This window comes from Salvelinus sp. IW2-2015, unplaced genomic scaffold (assembly GCF_002910315.2).
Source record: "Salvelinus sp. IW2-2015 unplaced genomic scaffold, ASM291031v2 Un_scaffold1378, whole genome shotgun sequence".
NCBI classification, from domain to species: Eukaryota; Metazoa; Chordata; class Actinopteri; order Salmoniformes; family Salmonidae; genus Salvelinus; species Salvelinus sp. IW2-2015.
Window position 1 is genome coordinate 19,510 of NW_019942868.1, and position 15,534 is coordinate 35,043.

At 43.1% G+C, this 15,534-nt stretch overlaps 1 protein-coding gene across 3 annotated transcripts; it reads right to left on the reverse strand.

Moving 5' to 3' along the window:
* Window positions 1-1,498: 1,498 nt before the first annotated feature.
* On the reverse strand, window positions 1,499-6,551 carry irx6a (iroquois homeobox 6a). Of its 3 annotated transcripts, none has more exons than XM_024138025.2 (7): window positions 6,045-6,551; window positions 4,912-5,125; window positions 4,496-4,605; window positions 3,905-4,200; window positions 2,888-3,622; window positions 2,575-2,677; window positions 1,499-2,084 (listed from the first exon to the last, which is right to left on the reverse strand). In XM_024138025.2, exons 1-7 carry the CDS (start codon window positions 6,056-6,058, stop codon window positions 2,042-2,044), a joined length of 1,515 nt encoding a protein of 504 aa, XP_023993793.1. In that variant the 5' UTR covers window positions 6,059-6,551; the 3' UTR covers window positions 1,499-2,041. The 3 variants fall into 3 exon arrangements, with proteins under 3 accessions (XP_023993793.1, XP_023993791.1, XP_023993792.1); XM_024138023.2 differs by having other exon boundaries at window positions 4,912-5,175; XM_024138024.2 differs by having other exon boundaries at window positions 2,566-2,677; window positions 4,912-5,175.
* Between the last annotated feature and the right edge of the window lie 8,983 nt (window positions 6,552-15,534).

Sequence of the window (15,534 nt, forward strand, 5' to 3'; positions counted from 1 at the left end):
TTGATTACTAAAGCAAAAGTCCATTGTAAAGACCATACCAGCTTAATTCATAAGAGACTGAGAGGAGACGATTGGAATAAAGATCGCAAAATATGATGTTATTATGTCATCATAATTCCTCATCACGATATTTCCTAGGGAATTACGCCGAACCCTGTTACATTGAAGTCACATCATTGATGCTTACTGAGGGGCCCCCCATCCCCATCCATAGGCCGGGCCTACAACGTTGACCACAGCCCCTTTCAATAGACCTAATACGAGAACTAATACTCTTATTACAAGCTCTAATCCTCCAAATCCGACCTGCAATAACGTTTATCTTTTGGTGGCTTCATTTGCATGCCTCTAAGCTGTGGTCTTCGCAGCAGGCCACACCGTTATTTTGGTTTATTTTTTATTATTTATTTTACCGTTATTTTACCAGGTAAGTTGACTGAGAACACGTTCTCATTTGCAGCAACGACCTGGGAATAGTTACAGGGGAGAGGAGGGGGATGAATGAGCCAATTGTAAACTGGGGATTATTACGGTGACCGTGATGGTTGAGGCCAGATTGGGAATTTAGCCAGGACACCGGGTAACACCCCTACTCTTCCGATAAGTGCCATGGGATCTTTAATGACCTCAGAGAGTCAGGACACCCGTTTAACGTCCCATCCGAAAGAGGTAGCATTTTCTTTTGGTCCACTGATAATAAAGTCTGCACAATATCCATCTCAGACTAGGCCCACATTTCTGCATTGCATTTGAGGTTTTCACAACATTTGTTTAAAAGTTTTTCGAGTTTTCTACTGTGGAGTGAGCAATATGCTATGCGATACTACGTGTCATGCCCATAATCATGTAAATATAAACTACGAACTTTCTTATCATTTTCTGAAATAACTGACTTCAAAGTTCAAGTTGAAAGGAATAAGAAACCAGTGATTTCGTGTTAGTAGTTTTACGTATGATGACCAATTGCTTAGTTTCACAGGCCTAATACTTACTCATGTGTTATATCAATCAGTTATGAATGAAACGGGCCAGGCAAAAACAGTAGAACCAAAGTCTAACCCACACAAACCATGTGAATGTTCCCTTATGGGTTTGATACTACAAATGACCTTTTAATTAACACAAGTAAGTATTGCGGCGGCTCTCTACACAGCGGACAAAGCGGCATTCATCCCGTATTCCTGCCTCGTTGCTTGTCTGAACAGTAACAAGTGTTTGATGCCAGAACTGATTAGTATATTACAATGGAGAGATGCTGTCCCCTTTCTTCCTGGCTTGTAACGTTCATTCACGTTCTCTACTGAATTCTACTGATTTATGACCTTCCAACAATGTTCCACTATTATTCTCCACGTTAAGAAGATCAACTTTGATCTAGTGCAACAGTCTCAAAGGTTTTAATTGGCCGATTACCAATGTTAAGGTTCTGGAAATAATTTACCCAAAAACGAGGAGTTCTTTAAAAATTCATTCTTATAAAATATTTCATGAATGGCAAACACAGAATAAGCTCACAATTATCTTTGAGATGAACACACCACAATCAACAATTTCTCCAGGTCGACACACACCCATAGACAATTCTGATCCCAACTCAATAAATCCCACTCTTTTAGCGAACAGAAAGACAACAACAAGCTAAGTATTTCCCCGTTAAATCAGGTAAAAATAGCACACAACCACAGTTGAAACAATACATACATGTAACAAAATATTTAAATTACACATACGAAATAAATAAATGAACAGTTGAGGAATCAAATAATAAATACACAAATAATAAATAACATTGCTACACTACGATTGCCCATTGCATACATCATGAATTGACCGTCAGTTTCCATACCGTTGCATTTGAAAGTCTTGCATAAAGTCATCGTCAACACCATAAAAACAACGTTGTGCAAATCATGGCAGCTTCACAGTTTGGACAGGGCTCATCGAGCTTTGACTGCGGAGCGCCGCGGTTCCCAGGTGTAAGGTAGGTAGGATGTCCGATGCTCGTCATCCCAAGTCTTTATAGTGCATAGCCTAATACCGGCTAAATAAAAGTCCCACTGTGTAATGACTGCGTGTCCATCAACCTAAGGGAGAGAGAGAAAAAAGAAAAGCTCGTTAATTATTGATATATATTACAATATCAACCCTCGTAAAAGAACATACCTTCTAATATAAAATCATTAGTCAAATGTAGAGTATTTGCTTAACTATAGACTGACATATGTCTTCAGGTAATCCAATAACATATTCACTTTATAGACAAGATCACATATGTAATACCATCAACTGTGTTAGTAGAGAAAAGTTTCAGTACAACTGGTGTAATCCAATGATTGGATTAGCAGATGATGGTTAGATGCTTTGTTGAATAATATACAGTTGAATGTGTGTGGTGTGTGTGTGTGTGTACGTGTTATGTGTATGTGTTGTGTGGTTGTGTGTGTGTGTTTGTGTGTGTGTGGGTTGTGTGTGTGTTTGTGTGTGTGGTGTGGTGTGGTGTGTGTGTGTGTGTTGGTGTGTGTGTTGTGTGTGTGTGTGTGTGTGTGTGTGTGTGTGAAGGCTCACCTTCCTCACCTCTTCATCACAGGTCTGAAGGCAGTGACCTTGTCATCCTGCAGGGTCACACATGTGTCACTGAGTTCCGAGGGCTCTGTCTCTGCCTTCCCACTGGGGAATCCTAGACAACAACAGAAACCACACTGTAAAAAACTTGCTGCAGCCAGGTAATATTGCATTGTATAGCCATTTATTTGWCAATATTATTTTTGATAGTAGTGAAAGAGATGTSCATTTCTGAAACACATTTCAATATTGTATATCTTTACACTGGTAATTTCACAATTRCARTCGTTCAAAATTGAACAYAAGTKTCACAACAYGTACATACCTTCGATAGTGGAGTACTGGCATGAGTCTGAAAGCGCAGGATAGGAGGAACAGTGCAGTTGGAGGGCCTTGTGGTTGTAGCTGCCTGCACTATAGACCTTAGATTGCAACAAGGGGCCCTCCTGGAAAGGGTTCTCRGCATTGGATATGTTAGTAGGATCCTGGAGGCCCCTGAGGGGCCCACACTGTCCGGTACCAGTCACTGGTAGCCTGGTCCCCTGTAGCTGGCAGTCTCCCAGCATRCTCCCTGTCCGGAGCTCTGGRGCCCCGTGGTGAGCAGAGCCCAGGATGACCCCCGTGGCCGCTGTACGCGCCAGAGACCAGATCCTCGGYTTRTCCCGGTCCGACACCTCGAAGTGTGACAGGGACACAGTGTGAGTGCCCGTGGGGATGGTGGTGGTGGTGGASGGGGGCTTGSACKTCACCAGTGGATCAAGGAAGTCCGASGGCATGGCGGGTAGAGAGGGCAGGGCGGGTAGGSTCCTGATACCACATGGGAATGAGTGGTGGAAGCTGTTGGGCAAGGAGAGGGAGAGCTCTGAGCTGCAGTCTCTCTTTGGAGGGCCTCCAGGGCCAACACCACCACCGGACATGGCCCTGTGGAGGTCCYKYTGTTCCTCRGGGCCCCTGGGGGCCATCTTCTCACAGTCACTGTCCAGCTTGTCACAGTCCTCGTCCTCCATGTCCTCCAGGTCACTCAGATKAAGGTCTTTCTCATCTTTACACTCACTGGAATCTGAATGATGAAATATACAGGAATATTACTGGTGATATTAGGAGTAGAAGCAGTATMATTTTCACTGGAATCTGAATTGTCAAATACACACAACATGAYATGTGRAATAGTAGTGATATTCAGGAGCAGAAGCTGTCATTTTRATCAATTCACATTTTTTTGTTATTGTAGGTGATGTGGATTAGTTTAAGAGGAAGCAAGCTACTGTAAATCGTTGTGCAAAACTCTAAGATGTTTTTTAATATGCTTTGCTAGACGGAAGAGGGAAGAGAGGATGTGTACCTTTGGTGACACAGTCTTGGTCACTTTTATCCAGGTCGTCCTTCCTGTCGTCCCCAGCCTTATTCTTTGGTGACCAGGTCATCTTGTTCTCCTTCTTTAGCCTCCTCCTGGCGTTGGCGAACCAGGTGGAAACTTGGGTGAGGGTCATTTTGGTGATGATGGCCAGCATGATCTTCTCCCCCTTGGTGGGGTAGGGATTTTTCCTGTGCTCGTACAGCCATGTCTTCAGGGTACTGGTGGTCTCACGTGTGGCATTCTTCCTCCTGGCTGACCCATTAAAGTCCATAGTCCCATACCTGGTAGTAATACCAGACAACACATTAGCCGTTAGCAACGTTAGCATATAAACTCATAAACTATTCACCCAGACCCATGGCACTCCTGGAGTGTTGTCTGAAAAATAGACTATACAGCTCTGCTCTATCTAGCAGTATAGAGCTGCATATATTGTGACCTTTTGCTCTGGAAGTGTGTGATTCCTTGAATGTAAGTTATTACTCATGCATAACAGGGTGCTATATGGCTTTATTACACTAACAAGGAATAGCTGAGCTGATGCACTACAGATAAGGAATGTGTGGGGTTCCATACCTGTCATATTGGTACTGGCCCAGTGAGTGGTCATAAGGATAGTAGGTGGCAGGTTGACTTATGCCAGAATGCAGAGTGCCTGTGCCATCCTTCATTTCATACTGTGGATTCTGAAATAAGAAAACAACTTTATGAAGYACTTAGGTAACTTTATTTGTTTCTAAATATTGGAAACAAAGTTTATGTAAATTGTGTGCTACTTTACTCCCTTCCAAATTGAAACATAATAGGCTACTGGTAGCCTAAATATGAGTATTTTTAAAACTGCAAAGTCTATTCGACCCATCTATCAGGCAGACATGCTACTCAAAGTAATTTCAATAACGAAATAMTTGGAGAGTAATTTTGATCARCATCCATCTTGATCGATCACATCCCAGCCACCCCCATTCACTATTAGATTAAACGGGATGTACCAGAGATGAGTAGATAGCAGCGGAGGGCTCGGCGCTGTAGGGGAAGTAGCTGGCATAGTTCTGGCTGGCGGCGGCCGCGGCAGCGTAGGGCGAGCTATACATCCCTAGTGCCGCGTTGAGCTCYGTCCGTGTGCTGGACAGGAGCCGGTTCTCGTAGGAAGGGCAGCAGAAGGTAGCAGGAGTCTGGGTACCGCTCGTCCCGTCAGAGACCGACCTGGAAATCGAATCGCAGCAAGTCGTACTGGGGTTTGCCGACACGAAAAACTGCATGAAGAGAATTGTGGAGGATAGACATGTCATTCGTGTTTGACGYATGAGCTCTGTTGTCTTCATATCTAGAATATATTTTAACATGGTTTTGAGATAAAGGACAATTCAGGTAAGATGGAGACTAGATATAAACGCGTGCAGTGTGTCTGCCTAATTTGATTAACAGTTTTAGAATCGCATTTTACATAATATCCAGGTGAAATCATAAGGTACCATTTTGGAAATAATGTGTTTCAGTTCATTTAGCTTTTTTATTTTATAGAAAAGGAATTCCCAAAGTATTCATACACTGCCTGACTAARCTATTGTAGGYTACTGAAATTTGATGAAAACAAAGGATCTAAAACKTTTAATACTCTTAGAGGAAAATAACTTATTTCTAGTTGAATCAAAGTTCTGAGAACTTTTATTGCATACATTTGTCCAGTTGTCCCCAAACAAATATATTTAAATGATAAATCCGTATGGCTAATTCACGTTTTCTAAATAATAGTAATTGTCAATACCAAATTCAGAGATCTCTGACTGAAAGATAAAGTTGGGAAGGTTCACTGTTAACTTCAAAGCGCAATTAGGCTACACAGCGGAGCTATAGCGTAGTAGTTAACACAGGACTTTTGTCAGATCAAAACAACACGTGAGTACATTCATAATTCAATTAAATTGGACCTGTGTTTATGTCTGTCGATATTTTGATTAAACAAAAGYGTCACCTGAAAATAGCTGTCCATATTTTGAAAGCAACCATTCAGTGCTGCATCTAGATTATAGAGTGAGCTGTTCAAATTAAAATAATGCTAGTTTGTTTACATATTTGTCACATTGAAATTGAGAGAGAAAAAAGCATGTTGATATTGTCTTACCTGTGAAGTTGCATTGTAAGGATATCCAAACTGAGAGAAAGACATAGCTGCTTCTTTTGTTAACATCAGGAATATTCTTCACCCTTGATCGATTGTAACCAATTCTACTTCAAATCCACCTTCTTACACACATTTCCACGCACGGCCTCTCGCTCAATAATAGATGATTGCACTTAGGAGGGAGAGTTGAGGCTGGTACCAACAGCTGCAGATAGTTTTATATATGAATAATCCCCCGAAGGAAATKATAAGAAAATGAAATTAMGCGTCATTAAGTACAAAMATTGTTGTTGTATTAGCTRAAGAAGGCTTAAAGGATAACGTAAGACTTGCAAGATATGGACTCTGCTTGTGCTATTATTTGTGCCTCTATAGTTCTTTAGCATTCACCCATGCAAGGRTATCAGTGTGACGTCATTGTAATCCCGGAACGACAGGACAGCAAGGATAGAATAATGTCTTTGCCAATCACATCTAACATCGCGTTTTCTTAAGGTGTTCTGTGCACTCCCCGTGTCCCCTCGGCTTTGTGCAGTAGTCTTCTTCACTTGCTTCACTGATAAGAGTATAAAGGAAAGGGGTTGTTTTGGTACAGTTATGGAACTGTCAGATAGATCAACGCTCTTGATGCGTATCATGTCCAATTATAAAATAATACCAACTGAAATGACCACCCAGCATATTTTGTTATTATTATTATGCGTAGAATAATACATATTTATTTGGACAATATTTGAACTGAAAGCCTTCAGTTGTGTTTTCTTTCATTTGGGATATCTGATTCTTTGCTATTTCTTATCAGCATCTTCATCATAAAATAATCATTTTAGTTAGTTAGTCTCATGTGCTCACTTAAACAATAATACATATTTATCCAAACAAAAAAATCTTCATTTGAAGACACTATACCTCACTCACTTATTCTGTCTTTTTTACATTGGGATTTTGGGATTATGAATATCTAAAAGTGAAAACAAGTGAACACCAATCGTGGATTTAACGCGTTTTTACGACCTCTGTGCGCCTCTATCTGTCCGGTCAGAGGTGTAAGACCGCTTAATGACGATGATGTTCCATCTTTCTCTATTAGAGAGAGAGAGGAGAGAGGAGGGGAGTGAATCAGGAGGAGAGGATCGGTCCCAGTGAGAGCGGATGGAAGGCTTTGGCAGGTCAATAGACGAGTGATTGATGCGTGCCTGGAGACCTACGTGACCATTACCGGTAATGCGTAATTGCATCAATTAACAAATGGATACATGCCCTTGTTTAACCAGTAAGTTACACAGTTCCTGAGTCTGAAATGGCACCATATGCCCTATATATTGCACTACTTTTGACCAGGGCCAATAGGACTCTATTGGACTCTATAACACACCACACACACACACAACACACACCACACACACACACACACACACACACACACCACACCACACACACACACACACACACACACACACACACACACACACACACACACACACACACACACAACACACACACACACACCACACAAACACACTTTGAATAAGCTACATATATTTTTATTTTTGATTTAAGTTCAAACTATTTCCTATTGACAATAACAAGAGTGACGACTCCCGCTGTCACAACCAAATGCAATCGGCTCATTCCCTTCTATCTTGGATATGATCGTTGTTTGTCATGGTTGATATGAAGGGTGATATTTCAATGCCTCTCCACTCAAATGTAATTGCGTGTTTAGTCCTGGAGATGCGTCTGCGATTACGGGCTTTCTCTTCGAGTGGCGCCAGAGAGCGCGCGAGTAAAGATGGATTTTGATCCTTTCAGAGATTCTCCAAGGAGATAAAGTAGGTTGGCAGTGGACACAGTGGTCGAATTGCCCTTGGATACCTTTACAGATGGTACACAGGTAGTGGGAATGGTCAATTGTATCTGGCTGCACGTTGACACATTGTATGAGTATTGAGTGTTGACTGGAGAAGCAGTGGTCATGACAACATTATGTAGATGAGGATGGATAAAGCTGCTCTCCTTGATAAGAGAAGGACCAATAGTCCTTTTAAAATAGAACTGTAACTGTAGACCTACTTTCTCCATTGGCTTTACTAGGCCTACTGTTGTTAATTTAATACACAATTACTAATAGAATTTGAATAAAAAAATCACATTTGTGTTTCATTCTCAATTTAGTGTGTTATACTGAATTATTATCTTTTAAGAAGTCAAATCTTGTGGAGAGTTGAGGTTATTATTCCTCTTCAGTTACAGAGGAATATGTGTACACAAGGGGGGCAGAACATGTAGATTGCTTTGCTGTGGTCTGTGCTTTTCACAAGGGCATGCATGATGGCCCAAGTGCATATGGACAGCCTCATACATAATGTATTAGGAACAGTCACTGTGGATCTCACTGCATCAGGCCCAAATCAACAATAATTGTAATGGCAAACCTAACTGGCCAGTTTGCAACTGCTCTTTAAAATACCCCATCTTTCATGTTCATTTAGACATGTTTTGAACTTAGTATCTACCTATTTCCTTTACAAATTCCATTAGGAATTCTGTATCTTTATCAGGAGATTGTAAACAACTTGAATCCCACATCTGACTGTTTTGTTCACATTGCTTGTCAGGTGAATGTGTGTTACGTTCCACTCTCTCACACTCTTTGCCTATTTTACCTGTGATGACATGTTCGATTTTACAGGACATGAGCATTAGCTCAGGTGCTGACACAGCAACATTACTTTGCTGTAGAGACATCAGTCTACCATGTCCTGTCCGATTTCAGCCTCCAGTCTGGAGAAGCACCTTGAAATGTAATCAGAGTTCAAATGAGCTGTTAACACAAACCCATCCACTCCATTTCCTCTCTGTAKGAATGTTTAGGTCCCTGATTGAATCTCTTAGGGATGTACAGTAGAATGGTCCCTGCATTAACACCTTCAGAATATTTAGTGTACAGACTACATTCATCTCCCTCATCCATGGTAGATGTCTACAGTAGCCCTTAAGGGACMAAGTAKATATCCAAGGATGTACTGTAGGCTATGCAGAAGATGCTCTGGTTATTTCAGCCTGGTTCCTGTGGTAAGCACTAAGCAGACTGTTTGAGTTCCAGTTCCTCTTCCCATCAGGATCAGACAGAACACTAAGATAAAGGTTAAGTCAACACAGGGGGCTATATGCCTCCAAGCCTCCAACACGTCTCTTCCCACTTAATACATTTCTTATGCTGATTTAATGAAGCTCACAAAGCTTTGCTGGGTTTTCATAAGATATTTCAGTTTTTTTATGAAATGGTAATAAGGCCAGACAGATGGAGAGAGGGAGAACCTGGGGAAGGGATGAGAGCACAAACGTAGAGGTGAGAAATCTCATTAAGGTGGATTGATATATCCCCATGAATCCACACCCCACTCACTAGTGATCCTATCCTGAATTATTACACACACACCTCATCCGGGGTGTGTTATTACTGCTGCTAAATTATCCAAAATGGAAAGAAAAGTCCTAAATATTCTAATGAGAAGTGGTCAGATGATCAGGGATGTGGCCATACACACTAGTGCCCAGTTAAATGTAAAACAAACATCTAGAGGGCCGAGTGAACAAATTGACTTGAACACAGTGGGGATCATTCAATCTTTATTAACCCAGGAAGGTGGGGAGAAGAACATATTTGCATAATTATTTCAATAAAGCAATATAGAAGATATACCTAGGTAGAGAAGAGACACACATGGTTGTTGTCTGTGTGATTATAGGAATAGGCCCAGTTAGGGCTGCCCAGATGCTACAGACACTCCCTCTGTCCCTCTACAAAACACCATATAACCTCTGCAAGAACATTCTTTTGGATGGGGATCCATGCCCTTGCATTCACTAGTATAGCAGTACTACAAACTGCACATCCCAATGACCCAAGTCACTACTCTGATGCTCCTGGGACTGTGTGAGTGTGTGTGTGTGTGTGTGTGTGTGTGTGTGTATGTGTGTATGTGTGTGTGAGTGAGTGAGTGTATGTGTGTGTGTGAGTGTGTATATGTGCGTGTGTGTGAGAGTGTGTGAGTGTGTGTATGAGTGTGAGAGTGTGTGTGTGCGTGTGTGTGTGAGTGTGTAGGCTGCCTGGGCCTGGCAGAGGACTCTGGAGGCTGTGCTGTAAAGCTATCATCAGTGGTGGTGTCAGGGATTTGTAGCTTGTCACTGAGAGAGCTTCCTGTGACTCTGGGAAAGAACTGCTTATGGAGAGCCTTGCTCAGTGCAGTGTGTGTGTGTGTGTTGTACTTTGTCCTTGAGGTATCTGGCTGTGTCTACGTAAGGTTGTTGTTGTGTATGTGTGTGTGTTGACTGGAAGTTGGTATATGTCATATAGCGTCTTTACTTCATAGGGCCTCTGGCTGTCTTTGTGTGTTTGTTTTCAGAGGGTGTATACAGTACATGTCTATATTTGGTGTGCCAGTGCTTCTGTGGTGTCATTGTGTGTGTGTATCTCCGTAAATTTCCTAACGTTCATGTTTGGGCATGCCGCATATGTTCAATCTATTTTTGTCCAAACATTGTGTGCATTGCATGTCCTTATTGGCCAAGTGTAGCTGCATCTCTGTTGCTATTCATGTGGTTGAGTATGTGTGGTCCAGAGGAGGCTGGTGGACGGCGCTATAGGAGGACAGGCTCATTGCGATGGCTGGAATGGAATCAATAGAACGGATCAAACATGTGGTTTGCAACTGACTGAGCTGTTTGATAACGTTCAATTTATTCCATTCTAGACATTACCATGAGCCTGTCCTCCTATAGCTCCTCCCACCAGCCTCCTCTGTTGTGGTCTCTCCTAAGATGGCTGCTGGCCCTCTGCCGCGGAGAAAAGTTAATTCCAGAGCCAGCAGCCAGGAAGGAGAAGTGCATCATGGTCCAGCTCTCTGGCCCACTGAGGAAGGCATGGAGACACTTCTCATTGCTGTCACTCCTATTACCCTTCACACTACAGCTACGGCTGTTAACACTATAGGAGGCATGGTACATATTAAAGTTGTTGCTATCTTTAACTTTTTGAATGTCAATATTTCAGAGAATCTACGGAACGTGATAAATTACAGGAGTATATTGATGGAATCAGTTACTGTATCTACATTTAGGTACAACAGACATATAAAATGGTCACTTTCCTCCTCAATGACATGAATTCTATCCTATCCTTCTTTGAAGGTGAAGCTCATGGGGTGAGCTGTTTACCTCTGTCCTCTGTCCAGTACTTCCATCAGRAGTATGATGAGTTGGGATGAGTGGAGGTAGTTCAGTGCAGTCTGGCCAGGGCTGGGTCTCGTTGGTTTGCTGTGCCTACTGAACTAAACTCCCTATTCCTCTGCAGCTGCCTCTGCTCCACTGAGAGAGAGTGGGCCCCATCTGGTCCTGGTTGAGGGTGGTTAAGTGAGAAGTGGTGCCAATATAAATAGCTGTGCATGATGTTTGTTTGCATAAATAGTTTTGAAAGGCTTCACTAGGAGTTTTGGGGCAGATTACCAAGGAAAAGTGGCGAGCCGCCTGAGGGGAAATAATCCTCGCTTGAGCTGACAGTTAGATTTGAGACTCTTCTTTTTTCAGAGATATTGTTTTGGGTTTCTTCATTCGTCTGGTTCCAGGAAGAGATGGACCGTGAACTCTTCAGAAGAGGCTGTGTGTGTTTAGAATGTGGGACGTGACAATAGACACTGATCCACTCATTCTCTTCTCATGCAGTGAGGCAGTGCTTGCTTCAATAACATCACTGATGTACTTTAAAAACCTCTTAAGGATCTGACCCTTTTTTTTTCAATTTTCGCCTAAAATAACATACCCAAATCTAACTGCCTGTAGCTCAGGACCTGAAGCAAGGATATGCATATTCAAATCAAATTATACTTTATTTGTCACATGTGCCGAATACAACAAGTGTAGACCTTACCATGAAATGCTTACTTACAAGCCCTTAAACAATAGTGCAGTTCAAGAAGAGTTAAGAAAATATTTACCAAATAAACTGAAGTAAAAAATAAGGTGTGAAGTGACTATGCATAGATAATAAACAGCGAGTAGCAGCAGTGTACAAAACAAATGGAGTGGGAGGGGGTCAATGTAATAGTCTGGTGGCCATTTGGTTAACTGTTCAGCAGTCTTATGGCTTGGGGGTAGAAGCTACCGTGCGGTAGCAGAGAAAACAGTCTATGACTTGGGTGACTGGAGCCTCTGACAATTGTATGGGTTTTCCTCTGACACTACCTATTATATAGGTCCTGGATTGCAGGAAGCTTGGCCCCAGTGATGTACTGGGCCGTACGCACTACCCTCTGCAGTGCCTTGCGGTCAGATGCCGAGCAGTTGCCATACCAGGCGGTGATGCAACCGGTCAGGATGCTCTCGATGGTGCAGCTGTAGAACTTTTTGAGGATCTGGGGACCCATGCCAAATCTTTTTTGATACGATTTGAAAGGAAACACTTTGAAGTTTGTGGAAATTTGAAATTAATGTAGGAGAATATAACAAATTAGATCTGGTAAAAGATAATATATATATATATTTTTTTCATCTTTGAAATTAAAGAGAAAGGCCATAATGCATTATTCCAGCCCAGGTGCAATTTAGATTTTAGACACTAGATGGCAGCAGTGTATGTGCAAAGTTTTAGACTGATCCAATGAATCATTACATATCTGTTCAAATGTTGTATCAAGACTGCCCAAGTGTGCCTAATTGCGTTATTAATACATTTTCAAGTTTATAATTGTGCACTCTCCTCAAACAATAGCATGGTATTCTTTCACTGTAATAGCTACTGTAAATTGGACAGTGCAGTTAAATTAACAAGAATTYAAGCTTTCTACCCATATCAGATATGTCTATGTTCTGGGACTTTTTTTTGTTACTTACAACCTCGTACTAATTCCATTAGCCTACATCAGCTCAACCGTCCCGCGGGGGACACCGATCCCGTAGAGGTACTTTAACACATGCTAGAAACTTCCATAAAAAAGGTAAGGGCAATATAAGAAAAAAAAATATTTTACAAAAAGAGAGTTCAGGTCCCTTCTTTTCCCTTTGATTTTGGTTTTGAGGTTAAAGACACACCAAAGGAAGGAAAACACAGTTATGTAGGGATGTGAATTAGGCTGGTGTTACACAGGAGAAACATGTTGGCAGAGATTTATCTAACATTATCACAACACACATTTCTGTTTAGATTTTTTGTTGTGGTTTTGAAAAAAGTACAAGACACCCAATTGGTAGTCATCATCACTTTACTGTGGTTATTTTACAGGTCTGAGAAAACTGACCTGACTGCTTTCATGTGCAGGTAAGTGTGCCGGCTCAGGGCTAACTGCTACCAGACCAACAGAGTCCTGTGTAGGCCCTATGTAGACACCCAAGCTCCACCCCCAGCATCAGCCTTAAACCCCAGCCCCAGCCCTCTACCCAAGCCCTGTCCTCAGCCTCAGCCCCAGGCCTAAATACCAGCCCCAGCCCTATACCTCAGCCATGTCCTCAGCCCCAACCCTGTCCTCACCTCCAGCCCTATACTCAGCCCTTGCACTATACCCAGCCCCAGCCCTATACTCATCCCCAGCACTATACTCAGCCCTAGCCCTATACTTAGCCCCAGACCTACACTCAGCCCCAGCCCTATACCCAAGCACAGTCCTCAGCCCCAGTGTATACCCCAGCCCTATACCCCAGCACTGTCCTCAGCCCAAGGCTATACCCCAGCCCTATACCCCCAGCCCTGTCCTCAGCCCCAGTGCTATACTCAGCTTATACCCCAGCCCTGTCCTCAGCCCAGTGCTATACCCGCCTATACCAGCCTGTCCTCAGCCCCAGCTAACTCCAGCCCTATACCCCAGCCCTGTCCTCAGTCCCAGTGCTAACTACCCAACCCGCCAGCCCTATACCCAGCCCTGTCCTCAGCCCCAGTGCTATACTCCAGCCCTTATACCAGCTGTCTCAGCCCCAGTGCTTACCTACTCAGCCTATACCCAGCCCGTCCTCAGCCCCAGTGCTATACTCAGCCCTATACCCCAGCCCTGTCCTCAGCCCAAGTGCTATACTCCAGCAGCCATACCCAGCCTGTCCTCAGCCCCAGTGCATACTCCAGCCTATTCCCAGCCCTGTCCTCAGCCCCAGTGCTATACTCCAGCCTATACCCCAGCCTGTCCTCAGCCCCAGTGTATACTCCAGCTATACTCCAGCCCTGTCCTCAGCCCCAGTGCTATACTCAGCCCTATACCCCAGCCCTGTCTCAGCCCCAGTGCTATACTCCAGCCCTATACCAGCCCTGTCCTCAGCCCAGTGCTATACTCCAGCCCTATACCCCAGCCTGTCCTCAGCCCCAGTGCTATAACTCGCCCTGTCCCAGCCCCAGTGCTATACTCCAGCCTATACCCAGCCCTGTCTCAGCCCAGTGCTATACTCTATCCCTATATCCCAGCCCTGTCCTCAGCCCAGTGCTATAAACCCCAGCCATCCCCCAGCAGGATGAAACAGCATTTCCACCAATGACAGTTGAATCGGCCAGGCCTCTGGTTCTGGTTTGCTGCACACAGGCACAGGAGGTTCCTCTATGGTTGACTTCAAACTCAATCCAGATGGTGCTAAAAATATTCCCTCCTCTGCTCCTCCACACATTTGTTCCTCTTCGTCTCCTGCTTGTCTCCCCCCACGTCATGTCAACCCACAGAATTTAATGATGCTTTATTTCCATGTTTTTTGACAAAGACCTGACTTCCTGCTCTTGTCCCCCTTATAAGCTAATGGGTCTGGTCTTTAGGATCTTTACCCACTTGTGTCTGACATGATCACCATTCCTCTCCGAGACAACCTGATCTGCTGCCTATAGTAGTCTGTGATTTATATCATGGCTGACATCTGGGATGASCTAATCACATGTGCTCTGCTCAACTGGCATGACTTGGAAACGAATCCTGAATTTCTGAGGATTTTACGTCTACCAGTACAGTTTTATTGTTACTAAATGAGTCACTCTAAACCTCATGCTTTAAAATGTTCAGACAAAAGTGAGAACTTCTTGCCATAAAATGACACCAGTTTGCATATCCCTCCACATGCCCAATGTGTCTAGGTGGAGGTTAGCAGGGAGAATAGGCCAATTCTGTCTAATTCTGAACAGAATACTGGCATGGTTCTATGCTAATGAAATCCAGCAGGACTGTCATTCCTWTGTCTCAGAACAATGTTATGCATTTTCCCTTCCCCAGTCTCTGCTACAGTTCAGTCAGATTGCCACTTGGACATGGTTATTTCATTTCAGTTACATTTTTCCATTCAAATCACATGCACTATCTACAACAAGGCCTGACCAAAGTTATTTCCCTCCCTCCACTGTTTGTCAAATCTGGATCTGCCTAAAATGGAGGGMTCCTTTAAATCCATCCAACTTAGAAGCAGATGTTACGTAGCTGCCAACATCAAAAGGTCTTGCTAAATGTAAGAAAGGTGAAATCATATACCTTTGATG